Here is an 18,759-nt window from a genome sequence, read left to right on the forward strand (position 1 = left end):
TGTGTGTGTCAGTGTCAGTACTTACTGTGTGTGTGTGTGTCAGTGTCAGTACTTACTGTGTGTGTGTCAGTCAGTACTTACTGTGTGTGTCAGTCAGCACTTACTGTGTGTGTGTCAGTGTCAGTACTTACTGTGTGTGTGTCAGTGTCAGTACTTACTGTGTGTGTGTGTGTGTCAGTACTTACTGTGTGTGTGTGTGTGTGTGTGTCAGTACTTACTGTGTGTGTCAGTCAGCACTTCTTACTGTGTGTGTCAGTACTTACTGTGTGTGTGTCAGTGTCAGTACTTACTGTGTGTGTGTGTGTGTGTGTACTTACTTTGTGTGTGTGTGTGTCAGTACTTACTGTGTGTGTGTGTGTGTGTGTGTGTGTGTCAGTGTCAGTACTTACTGTGTGTGTGTGTGTCAGTACTTACTGTGTGTGTGTGTGTGTGTCAGTGTCAGTACTTACTGTGTGTGTCAGTCAGCACTTACTGTGTGTTTGCTTTGCAGTGTTGAAGAGACAAGTGAGTCCTGAGGAGCTGCAGACCCCAGGAGGCCCTTTCATAAAGAAGACATTCACAGTACGTCACACACACACACACACACAGGAGGGGGTGTAATGAATGTAATGACATGCCCGAGCCATAGACAGTTCTCTCTGCTTCCGCACGGCAAGTGGTACCGGTGCATCGAGTCTGACACCAGCAGGTTCCTGAACAGCTTCTGTCCCCAGGCTAGCAGACTGATACACAGCTTCTGTCCCCAGGCCAACAGACTGACACACAGCTTCTGTCCCCAGGCTAGCAGACTGATACAAACAGCTTCTGTCCCCAGGCTAGCAGACTGATACACAGCTTCTGTCCCCAGGCTAGCAGACTGATACACACAGCTTCTGTCCCCAGGCCAGCAGACTGATACACAGCTTCTGTCCCCAGGCTAGCAGACTGACACACACAGCTTCTGTCCCCAGGCTAGCAGACTGATACACAGCTTCTGTCCCCAGGCCAGCAGACTGACACACAGCTTCTGTCCCCAGGCCAGCAGACTGACACACAGCTTCTGTCCCCAGGCCAGCAGACTGACACACAGCTTCTGTCCCCAGGCTAGCAGACTGACACACAGCTTCTGTCCCCAGGCTAGCAGACTGATACACAGCTTCTGTCCCCAAGCCAGCAGACTGATACACACAGCTTCTGTCCCCAGGCTAGCAGACTGACACACAGCTTCTGTCCCCAGGCTAGCAGACTGATACACACAGCTTCTGTCCCCAGGCTAGCAGACTGACACACAGCTTCTGTCCCCAAGCCAGCAGACTGACACACAGCTTCTGTCCCCAGGTCAGCAGACTGAAACACAGCTTCTGTCCCCAGGCCAGCAGACTGATACACACAGCTTCTGTCCCCAGGCTAGCAGACTGATACACAGCTTCTGTCCCCAAGCCAGCAGACTGATACACAGCTTCTGTCCCCAGGCTAGCAGACTGACACACAGCTTCTGTCCCCAGGCTAGCAGACTGATACACACAGCTTCTGTCCCCAGGCTAGCAGACTGAAACACACAGCTTCTGTCCCCAGGCCAGCAGACTGATACACAGCTTCTGTCCCCAGGCTAGCAGACTGATACACAGCTTCTGTCCCCAGGCCAGCAGACTGATACACAGCTTCTGTCCCCAGGCTAGCAGACTGAAACACACAGCTTCTGTCCCCAGGCCAGCAGACTGATCGCCAGCTTCTGTCCCCAGGCCAGCAGACTGATACACTAACAGAATGGCTACACACTCACATACTGACACTCTAACACACACACATTCAGATACAATCATCATTTACACTGCTGCTACTCTGTTTATCATATGTCCTGATGCCTAGTCACCTTACCCCTCTACATATCTACCTCCATCACTCCAGTATCCCTGTACATTGTTAATATGGTAATGAACTGACCCTGTATATAGTATGTTTACCCCTCTACATATCTACCTCCATCACTCCAGTATCCCTGTACATTGTTAATATGGTAATGAACTGACCCTGTATATAGTATGTTTACCCCTCTACATATCTACCTCCATCACTCCAGTATCCCTGTACATTGTTAATATGGTACTGAACTGACCCTGTATATAGTATGTTTACCCCTCTACATATCTACCTCCATCACTCCAGTATCCCTGTACATTGTTAATATGGTAATGAACTGACCCTGTATACAGTATGTTTACCCCTCTACATATCTACCTCTATCACTCCAGTGTCCCTGTACATTGTTAATATGGTAATGAACTGACCCTGTATATAGTATGTTTACCCCTCTACATATCTACCTCCATCACTCCAGTATCCCTGTACATTGTTAATATGGTACTGAACTGACCCTGTATACAGTATGTTTACCCCTCTACATATCTACCTCCATCACTCCAGTATCCCTGTACATTGTTAATATGGTACTGAACTGACCCTGTATACAGTATGTTTACCCCTCTACATATCTACCTCTATCACTCCAGTATCCCTGTACATTGTTAATATGGTACTGAACTGACCCTGTATATAGTATGTTTACCCCTCTACATATCTACCTCCATCACTCCAGTATCCCTGTACATTGTTAATATGGTAATGAACTGACCCTGTATATAGTATGTTTACCCCTCTACATATCTACCTCTATCACTCCAGTATCCCTGTACATTGTTAATATGGTAATGAACTGACCCTGTATATAGTATGTTTACCCCTCTACATATGTTTACCCCTCTACATATCTACCTCCATCACTCCAGTGTCCCTGTACATTGTTAATATGGTAATGAACTGACCCTGTATATAGTATGTTTACCCCTCTACATATCTACCTCTATCACTCCAGTGTCCCTGTACATTGTTAATATGGTACTGAACTGACCCTGTATACAGTATGTTTACCCCTCTACAATATCTAAATATCATTTCATACTTTAAACTGTATTCCTATATATAGTATTCATTTTTATGTCTGTGTCCCATTAGTTTCTAGTAAAATAGACCACATGGTTCAAGAGAAAATGGCCTAATTAATGAAAAAAGCATCTAATCAACATTGGCATTAATTATCAATTAACTCTGCAACTTCCAACTTTTGACTTTCATCACAACTGGCCTCCAGGTTGGCGGCAAAACATTTACAATAAATAAATAGAATGGATATTTCCTGCTGAAACCCTCATATTAAACACCCATTGTATTCACTAAGTTGATGGTTTATATTTAGGATACTGTTTTACAGCTTTGTCATTCTATATATATATATTTTTAAACACTTATCTTATTTGATTATTTTATATATGTTTACATGTGATAAGGACACACAGAGGACCAGAAATAACACACAACTGTGATATCTTTTTAAATATTTTTTATAAATCCTTAAGTTACCAAAATAAGGGTAGTTTACTGGTAAAGTTTCCAGTAATTATACCCTCCCTTTGCCACCCTAAACCACACACACATTCTACTGTCACCCGAAGATGGCATGTCCACATCCCACACACAGTATACACACACTCTGGCCTGCATGGTCTGATCCACAGACGATTCTCCTCCTTACTGGGTCTGATATTCACCAGGGAATCGGGCTGAATACACTACTGATACCAGTTCATATTAGACTGGGTGGGACACATCGTCACTCCTAACAGACTGACCGGATTGGCTCTGGGCTCTGCCTGAGATGACCCTCTTGTGTTCTGAAATGGAATGCTTGTCTGAGTAGGTTCTTAGAAGCCTCATGAGAGATCTAAGGGCTGTTACAGCACGCGCAAACACACCACACACACACCCCTACCCCTAACTCTAAAATAGCCTCTGTCCTCGTGGGGGTGTAGGAAATGTCCCATACTTTTGGGGAATTCCAGTATCCACGAGGATAGTAATACACACACACACACACACACACACACAGTTAAAAACAACACTTCATGTTACTTCTGCATAACAAACATTACAGTTCCTGACAGATACATTTTAGAGAATGATGAAACATCAAAATCATCCTACAACACTGTTGCATCTCATGTCAGCCCCCTGTAGCACGGTGTCAGCCCCCTGTAGCACGGTGTCATGCCCCTGTAGCACGGTGTCAGCCCCCTGTAGCACGGTGTCAGCCCCCTGTAGCACGGTGTCAGCCCCCTGTAGCACGGTGTCAGCCCCCTGTAGCACGGTGTCAGCCCCCTGTAGCACGGTGTCAGCCCCTGTAGCACAGTGTCAGCCCCCACGGTGTCAGCCCCTGTAGCACGGTGTCAGCCCCTGTAGCACGGTGTCAGCCCCCTGTAGCATGGTGTCAGCCCCTGTAGCATGGTGTCAGCCCCCTGTAGCACGGTGTCAGCCCCCTGTAGCACGGTGTCAGCCCCCTGTAGCACGGTGTCAGCCCCCTGTAGCATGGTGTCAGCCCCCTGTAGCACGGTGTCAGGCCCCCTGTAGCACGGTGTCAGCCCCTGTAGCACGGTGTCAGCCCCTGTAGCACGGTGTCAGCCCCCTGTAGCACGGTGTCAGCCCCCTGTAGCACGGTGTCATGGCCCCTGTAGCATGGTGTCAGCCCCCTGTAGCACGGTGTCAGGCCCCCTGTAGCACGGTGTCAGCCCCTGTAGCACGGTGTCAGCCCCCTGTAGCGCGGTGTCAGCCCCCTGTAGCGCGGTGTCAGCCCCCTGTAGCGCGGTGTCAGCCCCCTGTAGCGCGGTGTCAGCCCCCTGTAGCGCGGTGTCAGCCCCCTGGCCCAGCCCCTGTAGCACGGTGTCAGACCCCCTGTAGCACGGTGTCAGCCCCCTGTAGCACCCCTGGTGTCAGCCCCCTGTAGCGCGTGTCAGCGGTGTCCCCCTGTAGCGCGGTGTCAGCCCCTGTAGCGCGGTGTCAGCCCCCTGTAGCGCGTGTCAGCCCCCTGTGTCAGCCCCCTGCGGTGTCAGCCCCCTGTCAGCCCCCTGCGGGTGTCAGCCCCCTGTAGCGCGGTGTCAGCCCCCTGTAGCACGGTGTCATACCCCCTGTAGCACGGTGTCAGCCCCCTGTAGCACGGTGTCAGCCCCCTGTAGCACGGTGTCAGCCCCCTGTAGCACGGTGTCAGCCCCCTGTAGCACGGTGTCAGCCTTTTTAGTCACACAAACCCTGTTGTTTCTAGCTCTCTGCTTTAATGCTCTTTTAAATACATTTTGACTTGCCTGCCTCCTCAGATCGTGGGGGATGCGGTGGGCTGGGGCTTCGTGGTGCGAGGCAGTAAGCCCTGCCACATCCAGGCTGTCGACCCCAGTGGTCCCGCAGCTGCAGCTGGGATGAAGGTATGTAACACACAGACCTCACACACACACTCACACACACACATATATATATATATACTCATACTCCACTGCCAGCTGGGAGTAGAGAGCACTGACCTAAACAATGGGGAGGGGGGAGGAAGGAAGGGAGAGCGGCCAAGGGAATTAGTGAGGGAGGAGAGGGGGGGGGGCAGGAGAGGAGAGATGTGAAAGGGAGGGGCAGGGAGAGGAGAGAGACCAGGGGAAGGAGTGAGGGAGGGGAGAGGAGAGATGTGGAAGAGAGGGGCAGGGAGAGGAGAGAGACTAGGGGAAGAGAGGAGGGGAGGGAGAGGAGAGATGTGAAAGGGGGGCAGGGAGAGGAGAGGGAGGGGAAGGAGAGAGGGAGGAGAGAGGGGCAGGAGAGAGTGAGAGAGACTAGGGAGAAGGAGTGGGGAAGGAGTGAGGGAGGAGAGGAGAGATGTGGAAGAGAGGGGCAGGGAGAGGAGAGAGACCAGGGGAAGGAGTGAGGGAGGGAGAGGGGCAGGAGAGGAGAGATGGAAGAGAGGGGCAGGGAGAGGAGAGAGACCAGGGGAAGGAGTGAGGGAGGAGAGGGGAGAGGAGAGAGATGTGAAAGAGAGGGGCAGGGAGAGGAGAGAGACTAGGGGAAGGAGGGAGGGAGGGGAGAGGAGAGATGTGAAAGAGAGGGGCAGGGAGAGGAGAGAGACCAGGGGAAGGAGTGAGGGAGGGGAGAGGAGAGATGTGGAAGAGAGGGGCAGGGAGAGGAGAGAGACTAGGGGAAGGAGGGAGGGAGGGGAGAGGAGAGATGTGAAAGAGAGGGGCAGGGAGAGGAGAGAGACCAGGGGAAGGAGTGATGGAGGGGAGAGGAGAGATGTAGAAGAGAGGGGCAGGGAGAGGAGAGAGACTAGGGGAAGGAGGGAGGGAGGGGAGAGGAGAGATGTGAAAGAGAGGGGCAGGGAGAGAAGAGAGAGAAAGGGGTAGGAGAGAAGTGAACTAAGACGAAGGAGCCGTAGCTAAATTAACTTTAGTAAAAAAATGAATCTGTTATCAATATGGAAGATGTAGTGTCACTTCTGTCACATTTTATCACCATATAAACATGTGCTATGTTTCTACCTCTCCCCCTTCCTTTCTCCTCTCCTCTCCCCCCCCCCCCTCCCCTTCTCCTCTCTCTCTCCCCCTCCTCTCCCCTTCTCCTTCCCCTCTCCTCTCTTCTCTCCTCTCCCCCTCCCTTTCTCCTCTCTTCCCCTCCCTTTCTCCTCTCTTCCCCTCCCTTTCTCCTCTCTTCACCTCCCTTTGTCCTCTCTTCCCTTCTCCTCTCCTCTCTCCTCTCTTCCCCTCCCTTTCTCCTCTCTTCTCTCCTCTCTTCCCCTCCCTTTCTCCTCTCTTCCCCTCCCTTTCTCCTCTCTTCCCCTCCTTCCCCTCCCTTTCTCTCTCTTCCCCTCCCTTTCTCCTCTCTTCTCTCCTCCTTTCCCTCCTTCTCTCCTCTCTTCCCCTCCCTTTCTCCTCTCTTCCCCTCCCTTTCTCCTCTCTTCCTCTCCCTTTCTCTCTCTCTTCTCTCCTCTCTTCCCCTCCCTTTCTCCTCTCTTCCCCTCCCTTTCTCCTTTCTCCTCTCTTCCCCTCCCTTTCTCCTCTCTTCCCTCTCCTCTCCTCTCTTCCCCTCCTCTAAGTTGAGAGCAGAGCTGGCTCCATCCCATAGAAATCAAGCTGATGCAGTAATAACGGATCTGTGCAGCCTGGGGTTTGTGTCCCAAATGGCGCCCTATGTAGTGCACTACTTTAGACCATAGACCTATGGGCCCTGTTCAAACGTAGTGCACTACATAGGGAATATGGTGATATTCTGGACACAGGCAGTCAGTTACGCAACACTAAATGCTGTTCTCTCTGCATGGTTGTTGATGCTTCTTATATAAGCCATGTTGGTCAGACAGTCTGAAGACTTGTGTTTACTGCCTGCCTTTACTCTGTGGTAAAACAGGCCCTGACTGAAGCCTTGTGTTTACTGCCTGCCTTTACTCTGTGGTAAAACAGTCTCTGACTCTCACATTGATCACATGCTAGTGCCTCTTAACAGAGGCACTTAACAGAGGCACTAAAAGCGAGTCACAGCTCTTGAAGTGGCCCATAAACTCTCATTCTATGGGGACCTTTGGAAGGAGATAATGACAGAGAGTTGACTCACTGCTTCCAAATGTTACGTCTAACGTTGCTAGAGCGGCAGTTTTATAATGTTGGTCGAACGTTGCCAGAGTTGAGGTCATTTATAATATGAATGAGGAAGAACGTCTCCGTCATGGCAACCACAGCCATGTAATACATATAATCACAACACAACAGGAGACAGTAGAGGTCTGAGGAGACTCAGACAACACAACAGGAGACAGTAGAGGTCTGAGGAGACTCAGACAACACAACAGGAGACAGTAGAGGTCTGAGGAGACTCAGACAACACAACAGGAGACAGTAGAGGTCTGAGGAGACTCAGACAACACAACAGGAGACAGTAGAGGTCTGAGGAGACTCAGACAACACAACAGGAGACAAGAGGTCAGGAGACTCAGACAGGAGACAGTAGAGGTCTGAGGAGACTCAGACAACACAACAGGAGACAGTAGAGGTCTGAGGAGACTCAGACAACACAACAGGAGACAGTAGAGGTCTGAGGAGACTCAGACAACACAACAGGAGACAGTAGAGGTCTGAGGAGACTCAGACAACACAACAGGAGACTGAGGTCTGAGGAGACTCAGACAACACAACAGGAGACAGTAGAGGTCTGAGGAGACTCAGACAACACAACAGGAGACAGTAGAGGTCTGAGGAGACTCAGACAACACAACAGGAGACAGTAGAGGTCTGAGGAGACTCAGACAACACAACAGGAGACAGTAGAGGTCTGAGGAGACTCAGACAACACAACAGGAGACAGTAGAGGTCAGAGGAGACTCAGACAACACAACAGGAGACAGTAGAGGTCTGAGGAGACTCAGACAACACAACAGGAGACAGTAGAGGTCTGAGGAGACTCAGACAACACAACAGGAGACAGTAGAGGTCTGAGGAGACTCAGACAACACAACAGGAGACAGTAGAGGTCTGAGGAGACTCAGACAACACAACAGGAGACAGTAGAGGTCTGAGGAGACTCAGACAACACAACAGGAGACAGTAGAGGTCTGAGGAGACTCAGACAACACAACAGGAGACAGTAGAGGTCTGAGGAGACTCAGACAACACAACAGGAGACAGTAGAGGTCTGAGGAGACTCAGACAACACAACAGGAGACAGTAGAGGTCTGAGGAGACTCAGACAACACAACAGGAGACAGTAGAGGTCTGAGGAGACTCAGACAACACAACAGGAGACAGTAGAGGTCTGGGAGACTCAGACAACACAACAGGAGACAGTAGGTCTGAGGAGACTCAGACAACACAACAGGAGACAGTAGAGGTCTGAGGAGACAACAGACAGTAGAGGTCTGAGGAGACTCAGACAACACAACAGGAGACAGTAGAGGTCTGAGGAGACTCAGACAACACAACAGGAGACAGTAGAGGTCTGAGGAGACTCAGACAACACAACAGGAGACAGTAGACAACTGAGGAGACTCTCAGACAACACAACAGGAGACAGTAGAGGTCTGAGGAGACTCAGACAACACAACAGGAGACAGTAGAGGTCTGAGGAGACTCAGACAACACAACAGGAGACAGTAGACAGTACAACACAACAGAGGTCTGAGGAGACTCAGACAACACAACAGGAGACAGTAGAGGTCTGAGGAGACTCAGACAACACAACAGGAGACAGTAGAGGTCTGAGGAGACTCAGACAACACAACAGGAAACAGTAGAGGTCTGAGGAGACAGTAGAGGTCTGAGGAGACTCAGACAACACAACAGGAGACAGTAGAGGTCTGAGGAGACTCAGACAACACAACAGGAGACAGTAGAGGTCTGAGGAGACTCAGACAACACAACAGGAGACAGTAGAGGTCTGAGGAGACTCAGACAACACAACAGGAGACAGTAGAGGTCTGAGGAGACTCAGACAACACAACAGGAGACAGTAGAGGTCTGAGGAGACTCAGACAACACAACAGGAGACAGTAGAGGTCTGAGGAGACTCAGACAACACAACAGGAGACAGTAGAGGTCTGAGGAGACTCAGACAACACAACAGGAGACAGTAGAGGTCTGAGGAGACTCAGACAACACAACAGGAGACAGTAGAGGTCTGAGGAGACTCAGACAACACAACAGGAGACAGTAGAGGTCTGAGGAGACTCAGACAACACAACAGGAGACAGAGAGGTCTGAGGAGACTCAGACAACACAACAGGAGACAGTAGAGGTCTGAGGAGACTCAGACAACACAACAGGAGACAGTAGAGGTCTGAGGAGACTCAGACAACACAACAGGAGACAGTAGAGGTCTGAGGAGACTCAGACAACACAACAGGAGACAGTAGAGGTCTGAGGAGACTCAGACAACACAACAGGAGACAGTAGAGGTCTGAGGAGACTCAGACAACACAACAGGAGACAGTAGAGGTCTGAGGAGACTCAGACAACTGACAACAGGAGACAGTAGAGGTCTGAGGAGACTCAGACAACACAACAGGAGACAGTAGAGGTCTGAGGAGACTCAGACAACACAACAGGAGACAGTAGAGGTCTGAGGAGACTCAGACAACAACAACAGTAGAGGTCTGAGGAGACTCAGACAACACAACAGGAGACAGGTCTGAGGAGACTCAGACAACACAACAGGAGACAGTAGAGGTCTGAGGAGACTCAGACAACACAACAGGAGACAGTAGAGGTCTGAGGAGACTCAGACAACACAACAGGAGACAGTAGAGGTCTGAGGAGACTCAGACAACACAACAGGAGACAGTAGAGGTCTGAGGAGACTCAGACAACACAACAGGAGACAGTAGAGGTCTGAGGAGACTCAGACAACACACAGGAGACAGTAGAGGTCTGAGACTCAGACAACACAACAGAGGTAGAGGTCTGAGGAGACTCAGACAACACAACAGGAGACAGTAGAGGTCTGAGGAGACTCAGACAACACAACAGGAGACAGTAGAGGTCTGAGGAGACTCAGACAACACAACAGGAGACAGTAGAGGTCTGAGGAGACTCAGACAACACAACAGGAGACAGTAGAGGTCTGAGGAGACTCAGACAACACAACAGGAGACAGTAGAGGTCTGAGGGAGACTCAGACAACACTGAGGTCTGAGACTCAGACAACACAACAGGAGACAGTAGAGGTCTGAGGAGACTCAGACAACACAACAGGAGACAGTAGAGGTCTGAGGAGACTCAGACAACACAACAGGAGACAGTAGAGGTCTGAGGAGACTCAGACAACACAACAGGAGACAGTAGAGGTCTGAGGAGACTCAGACAACACAACAGGAGACAGTAGAGGTCTGAGGAGACTCAGACAACACAACAGGAGACAGTAGAGGTCTGAGGAGACTCAGACAACACAACAGGAGACAGTAGAGGAGACAGTAGAGGTCTGAGGAGACTCAGACAACACAACAGGAGACAGTCTGAGAGGTCTGAGGAGACTCAGACAACACAACAGGAGACAGTAGAGGACAGTCTGAGGAGACTCAGACAACACAACAGGAGACAGTAGAGGTCTGAGGAGACTCAGACAACACAACAGGAGACAGTAGAGGTCTGAGGAGACTCAGACAACACAACAGGAGACAGTAGAGGTCTGAGGAGACTCAGACAACACAACAGGAGACAGTAGAGGTCTGAGGAGACTCAGACAACACAACAGGAGACAGTAGAGGTCTGAGGAGACTCAGACAACACAACAGGAGACAGTAGAGGTCTGAGGAGACTCAGACAACACAACAGGAGACAGTAGAGGTCTGAGGAGACTCAGACAACACAACAGGAGACAGGAGACTAGGAGTCTGAGGAGACTCAGACAACACAACAGGAGACAGTAGAGGTCTGAGGAGACTCAGACAACACAACAGGAGACAGTAGAGGTCTGAGGAGACTCAGACAACACAACAGGACTCAGACACAACACAACAGGAGACAGTAGAGGTCTGAGGAGACTCAGACAACACAACAGGAGACAGTAGAGGTCTGAGGAGACTCAGACAACACAACAGGAGACAGTAGAGGTCTGAGGAGACTCAGACAACACAACAGGAGACAGTGAGGTCTGAGGAGACTCAGACAACACAACAGGAGACAGTAGAGGTCTGAGGAGACTCAGACAACACAACAGGAGACAGTAGAGGTCTGAGGAGACTCAGACAACACAACAGGAGACAGTAGAGGTCTGAGGAGACTCAGACAACACAACAGGAGACAGTAGAGGTCTGAGGAGACTCAGACAACACAACAGGAGACAGTAGAGGTCTGAGGAGACTCAGACAACACAACAGGAGACAGTAGAGGTCTGAGGAGACTCAGACAACACAACAGGAGACAGTAGAGGTCTGAGGAGACTCAGACAACACAACAGGAGACAGTAGAGGAGACTGAGGAGACTCAGACAACACAACAGGAGACAGTAGAGGTCTGAGGAGACTCAGACAACACAACAGGAGACAGTAGAGGTCTGAGGAGACTCAGACAACACAACAGGAGACAGTAGAGGTCTGAGGAGACTCAGACAACACAACAGGAGACAGTAGAGGTCTGAGGAGACTCAGACAACACAACAGGAGACAGTAGAGGTCTGAGGAGACTCAGACAACACAACAGGAGACAGTAGAGGTCTGAGGAGACTCAGACAACACAACAGGAGAGACTCAGACAGAGGGAGACTGACAACACAACAGGAGACAGTAGAGGTCTGAGGAGACTCAGACAACACAACAGGAGACAGTAGAGGTCTGAGGAGACTCAGACAACACAACAGGAGACAGTAGAGGTCTGAGGAGACTCAGACACCACAACAGGAGACAGTAGAGGTCTGAGGAGACTCAGACAACACAACAGGAGACAGTAGAGGTCTGAGGAGACTCAGACAACACAACAGGAAACAGTAGAGGTCTGAGGAGACTCAGACAACACAACAGGAGACAGTAGAGGTCTGAGGAGACTCAGACAACACAACAGGAGACAGTAGAGGTCTGAGGAGACTCAGACAACAACACAACAGGAAACAGTAGAGGTCTGAGGAGACTCAGACAACACAACAGGAAACAGTAGAGGTCTGAGGAGACTCAGACAACACAACAGGAGACAGTAGAGGTCTGAGGAGACTCAGACAACACAACAGGAGACAGTAGAGGTCTGAGGAGACTCAGACAACACAACAGGAGACAGTAGAGGTCTGAGGAGACTCAGACAACACAACAGGAGACAGTAGAGGTCTGAGGAGACTCAGACAACACAACAGGAGACAGTAGAGGTCTGAGGAGACTCAGACAACACAACAGGAGACAGTAGAGGTCTGAGGAGACTCAGACAACACAACAGGAGACAGTAGAGGTCTGAGGAGACTCAGACAACACAACAGGAGACAGTAGAGGTCTGAGGAGACTCAGACAACACAACAGGAGACAGTAGAGGTCTGAGGAGACTCAGACAACACAACAGGAGACAGTAGAGGTCTGAGGAGACTCAGACAACACAACAGGAGACAGTAGAGGTCTGAGTAGAGGTCTGAGAGACTCAGACAACACAACAGGAGACAGTAGAGGTCTGAGGAGACTCAGACAACACAACAGGAGACAGTAGAGGTCTGAGGAGACTCAGACAACACAACAGGAGACAGTAGAGGTCTGAGGAGACTCAGACAACACAACAGGAGACAGTAGAGGTCTGAGGAGACTCAGACAACACAACAGGAGACAGTAGAGGTCTGAGGAGACTCAGACAACACAACAGGAGACAGTAGAGGTCTGAGGAGACTCAGACAACACAACAGGAGACAGTAGAGGTCTGAGGAGACTCAGACAACACAACAGGAGACAGTAGAGGTCTGAGGAGACTCAGACAACACAACAGGAGACAGTAGAGGTCTGAGGAGACTCAGACAACACAACAGGAGACAGTAGAGGTCTGAGGAGACTCAGACAACACAACAGGAGACAGTAGAGGTCTGAGGAGACTCAGACAACACAACAGGAACAGGAGACAGACAACACAACAGGAGACAGTAGAGGTCTGAGGAGACTCAGACAACACAACAGGAGACAGTAGAGGTCTGAGGAGACTCAGACAACACAACAGGAGACAGTAGAGGTCTGAGGAGACTCAGACAACACAACAGGAGACAGTAGAGGTCTGAGGAGACTCAGACAACACAACAGGAGACAGTAGAGGTCTGAGGAGACTCAGACAACACAACAGGAGACAGTAGAGGTCTGAGGAGACTCAGACAACACAACAGGAGACAGTAGAGGTCTGAGGAGACTCAGACAACACAACAGGAGACAGTAGAGGTCTGAGGAGACTCAGACAACACAACAGGAGACAGTAGAGGTCTGAGGAGACTCAGACAACACAACAGGAGACAGTAGAGGTCTGAGGAGACTCAGACAACACAACAGGAGACAGTAGAGGTCTGAGGAGACTCAGACAACACAACAGGAGACAGTAGAGGTCTGAGGAGACTCAGACAACACAACAGGAGACAGTAGAGGTCTGAGGAGACTCAGACAACACAACAGGAGACAGTAGAGGTCTGAGGAGACTCAGACAACACAACAGGAGACAGTAGAGGTCTGAGGAGACTCAGACTCAGACCACAACAGGAGACAGTAGAGGTCTGAGGAGACTCAGACAACACAACAGGAGACAGTAGAGGTCTGAGGAGACTCAGACAACACAACAGGAGACAGTAGAGGTCTGAGGAGACTCAGACAACACAACAGGAGACAGTAGAGGTCTGAGGAGACTCAGACAACACAACAGGAGACAGTAGAGGTCTGAGGAGACTCAGACAACACAACAGGAGACAGTAGAGGTCTGAGGAGACTCAGACAACAACAGGAGACAGTAGAGGTCTGAGGAGACTCAGACAACACAACAGGAGACAGTAGAGGTCTGAGGAGACTCAGACAACACAACAGGAGACAGTAGAGGTCTGAGGAGACTCAGACAACACAACAGGAGACAGTAGAGGTCTGAGGAGACTCAGACAACACAACAGGAGACAGTAGAGGTCTGAGGAGACTCAGACAACACAACAGGAGACAGTAGAGGTCTGAGGAGACTCAGACAAACAACAGGAGACAGTAGAGGTCTGAGGAGACTCTGAGACCACAACAGTAGAGGTCTGAGAGACTCAGACAACACAGAGGTCTGAGGAGACTCAGACAACACAACAGGAGACAGTAGAGGTCTGAGGAGACTCGGACCACAACAGGAGACAGTAGAGGTCTGAGGAGACTCAGACAACACAACAGGAGACAGTAGAGGTCTGAGGAGACTCAGACAACACAACAGGAGACAGTAGAGGTCTGAGGAGACTCAGACAACACAACAGGAGACAGTAGAGGTCTGAGGAGACTCAGACAACACAACAGGAGACAGTAGAGGTCTGAGGAGACTCAGACAACACAACAGGAGACAGTAGAGGTCTGAGGAGACTCAGACAACACAACAGGAGACAGTAGAGGTCTGAGGAGACTCGGACCACAACAGGAGACAGTAGAGGTCTGAGGAGACTCGGACCACAACAGGAGACAGTAGAGGTCTGAGGAGACTCAGACAACACAACAGGAGACAGTAGAGGTCTGAGGAGACTCGGACAACACAACAGGAGACAGTAGAGGTCTGAGGAGACTCAGACAACACAACAGGAGACAGTAGAGGTCTGAGGAGACTCGGACCACAACAGGAGACAAGAGGTCTGAGGAGACTGACCACAACAGGAGACAGTAGAGGTCTGAGGAGACTCAGACAACACAACAGGAGACAGTAGAGGTCTGAGGAGACTCAGACCACAACAGGAGACAGTAGAGGTCTGAGGAGACTCAGACAACACAACAGGAGACAGTAGAGGTCTGAGGAGACTCAGACAACACAACAGGAGACAGTAGAGGTCTGAGGAGACTCAGACACACAACAGGAGACAGTAGAGGTCTGAGGAGACTCGACCACAACAGGAGACAGTAGAGGTCTGAGGAGACTCAGACAACACAACAGGAGACAGTAGAGGGAGACTCTGAGGAGACAGTAGAGGTCTGAGACTCACCACAACAGGAGACAGTAGAGGTCTGAGGAGACTCACAGGAGACGACCACAACAGGAGACAGTAGAGGTCTGAGGAGACTCAGACACACAACAGGAGACAGGAGACAGACAACACAACAGGAGACAGTAGAGGTCTGAGGAGACTCAGACCACAACAGGAGACAGTAGAGGTCTGAGGAGACTCAGACCACAACAGGAGACAGTAGAGGTCTGAGGAGACTCAGACCACAACAGGAGACAGTAGAGGTCTGAGGAGACTCAGACCACAACAGGAGACAGTAGAGGTCTGAGGAGACTCAGACAACACAACAGGAGACAGTAGAGGTCTGAGGAGACTCAGACCACAACAGGAGACAGTAGAGGTCTGAGGAGACTCAGACCACAACAGGGAGACAGTAGAGGTCTGAGGAGACTCAGACCACAACAGGAGACAGTAGAGGTCTGAGACTCAGACCACAACAGGAGACTAGAGGTCTGCTGAGACTCAGACCACAACAGGAGACAGTAGAGGTCTGAGGAGACAGTAGAGGTCTGAGGAGACTCAGACAACACAACAGGAGACAGTAGAGGTCTGAGGAGACTCGGACCACAACAGGAAACAGTAGAGGTCTGAGGAGACTCGGACCACAACAGGAGACAGTAGAGGTCTGAGGAGACTCAGACAACACAACAGGAGACAGTAGAGGTCTGAGGAGACTCAGACCACAACAGGAGACAGTAGAGGTCTGAGGAGACTCAGACAACACAACAGGAGACAGTAGAGGTCTGAGGAGACTCAGACACCACAACAGGAGACAGTAGAGGTCTGAGGAGACTCAGACACACAACAGGAGACAGTAGAGGTCTGAGGAGACTCAGACAACACAACAGGAGACAGTAGAGGTCTGAGGAGACTCAGACAACACAACAGGAGACAGTAGAGGTCTGAGGAGACTCAGACAACACAACAGGAGACAGTAGAGGTCTGAGGAGACTCAGACAACACAACAGGAGACAGTAGAGGTCTGAGGAGACTCAGACAACACAACAGGAGACAGTAGAGGTCTGAGGAGACTCAGACAACACAACAGGAGACAGTAGAGGTCTGAGGAGACTCAGACAACACAACAGGAGACAGTAGAGGTCTGAGGAGACTCAGACAACACAACAGGAGACAGTAGAGGTCTGAGGAGACTCAGACCACAACAGGAGACAGTAGAGGTCTGAGGAGACTCAGACAACACAACAGGAGACAGTAGAGGTCTGAGGAGACTCAGACAACACAACAGGAGACAGTAGAGGTCTGAGGAGACTCAGACAACACAACAGGAGACAGTAGAGGTCTGAGGAGACTCAGACAACACAACAGGAGACAGTAGAGGTCTGAGGAGACTCAGACAACACAGGAGACAGTAGAGGTCTGAGGAGACTCAGACAACACAACAGGAGACAGTAGAGGTCTGAGGAGACTCAGACAACACAACAGGAGACAGTAGAGGTCTGAGGAGACTCAGACAACACAACAGGAGACAGTAGAGGTCTGAGGAGACTCAGACAACACAACAGGAGACAGTAGAGGTCTGAGGAGACTCAGACAACACAACAGGAGACAGTAGAGGTCTGAGGAGACTCAGACCACAACAGGAGACAGTAGAGGTCTGAGGAGACTCAGACTCAGACACACACAACAGGAGACAGTAGAGGTCTGAGGAGACTCAGACAACACAACAGGAGACAGTAGAGGTCTGAGGAGACTCAGACAACACAACAGGAGACAGTAGAGGTCTGAGGAGACTCAGACAACACAACAGGAGACAGTAGAGGTCTGAGGAGACTCAGACAACACAACAGGAGACAGTAGAGGTCTGAGGAGACTCAGACAACACAACAGGAGACAGTAGAGGTCTGAGGAGACTCAGACAACACAACAGGAGACAGTAGAGGTCTGAGGAGACTCAGACAACACAACAGGAGACAGTAGAGGTCTGAGGAGACTCAGACAACACAACAGGAGACAGTAGAGGTCTGAGGAGACTCAGACAACACAACAGGAGACAGTAGAGGTCTGAGGAGACTCAGACAACACAACAGGAGACAGTAGAGGTCTGAGGAGACTCAGACAACACAACAGGAGACAGTAGAGGTCTGAGGAGACTCAGACAACACAACAGGAGACAGTAGAGGTCTGAGGAGACTCAGACAACACAACAGGAGACAGTAGAGGTCTGAGGAGACTCAGACAACACAACAGGAGACAGTAGAGGTCTGAGGAGACTCAGACAACACAACAGGAGACAGTAGAGGTCTGAGGAGACTCAGACAACACAACAGGAGACAGTAGAGGTCTGAGGAGACTCAGACAACACAACAGGAGACAGTAGAGGTCTGAGGAGACTCAGACAACAGGAACAGGAGAGAGGTCTGAGGAGACTAGAGACAGTAGAGGTCTGAGGAGACTCAGACAACACAACAGGAGACAGTAGAGGTCTGAGGAGACTCAGACAACACAACAGGAGACAGTAGAGGTCTGAGGAGACTCAGACAACACAACAGGAGACAGTAGAGGTCTGAGGAGACTCAGACAACACAACAGGAGACAGTAGAGGTCTGAGGAGACTCAGACAACACAACAGGAGACAGTAGAGGTCTGAGGAGACTCAGACAACACAACAGGAGACAGTAGAGGTCTGAGGAGACTCAGACAACACAACAGGAGACAGTAGAGGTCTGAGGAGACTCAGACAACACAACAGGAGACAGTAGAGGTCTGAGGAGACTCAGACAACACAACAGGAGACAGTAGAGGTCTGAGGAGACTCAGACAACACAACAGGAGACAGTAGAGGTCTGAGGAGACTCAGACAACACAACAGGAGACAGTAGAGGTCTGAGGAGACTCAGACAACACAACAGGAGACAGTAGAGGTCTGAGGAGACTCAGACAACACAACAGGAGACAGTAGAGGTCTGAGGAGACTCAGACAACACAACAGGAGACAGTAGAGGTCTGAGGAGACTCAGACAACACAACAGGAGACAGTAGAGGTCTGAGGAGACTCAGACAACACAACAGGAGACAGTAGAGGTCTGAGGAGACTCAGACAACACAACAGGAGACAGTAGAGGTCTGAGGAGACTCAGGTCTGAGGAGACTCAGACAACACAACAGGAGACAGTAGAGGTCTGAGGAGACTCAGACAACACAACAGGAGACAGTAGAGGTCTGAGGAGACTCAGACAACACAACAGGAGACAGTAGAGGTCTGAGGAGACTCAGACAACACAACAGGAGACAGTAGAGGTCTGAGGAGACTCA

At 50.5% G+C, this 18,759-nt stretch overlaps 1 protein-coding gene across 2 annotated transcripts in view; it reads left to right on the forward strand.

Annotated features, from left to right (window-relative positions):
- The window catches only part of deptor (DEP domain containing MTOR-interacting protein), a 102,564-nt gene that overhangs the window by 63,881 nt on the left and 19,924 nt on the right, over positions 1 to 18,759 (forward strand). For both annotated transcript variants that reach the window (XM_065015984.1, XM_065015983.1), the window contains 2 exons: positions 491 to 561; positions 5,181 to 5,285. In XM_065015984.1, coding sequence (XP_064872056.1) covers positions 491 to 561; positions 5,181 to 5,285 — 176 coding nt within the window. The remainder of the gene's footprint in view (positions 1 to 490; positions 562 to 5,180; positions 5,286 to 18,759) is intronic.

This window comes from Oncorhynchus nerka, unplaced genomic scaffold (assembly GCF_034236695.1).
Source record: "Oncorhynchus nerka isolate Pitt River unplaced genomic scaffold, Oner_Uvic_2.0 unplaced_scaffold_1183, whole genome shotgun sequence".
Classification (NCBI taxonomy): Eukaryota; Metazoa; Chordata; class Actinopteri; order Salmoniformes; family Salmonidae; genus Oncorhynchus; species Oncorhynchus nerka.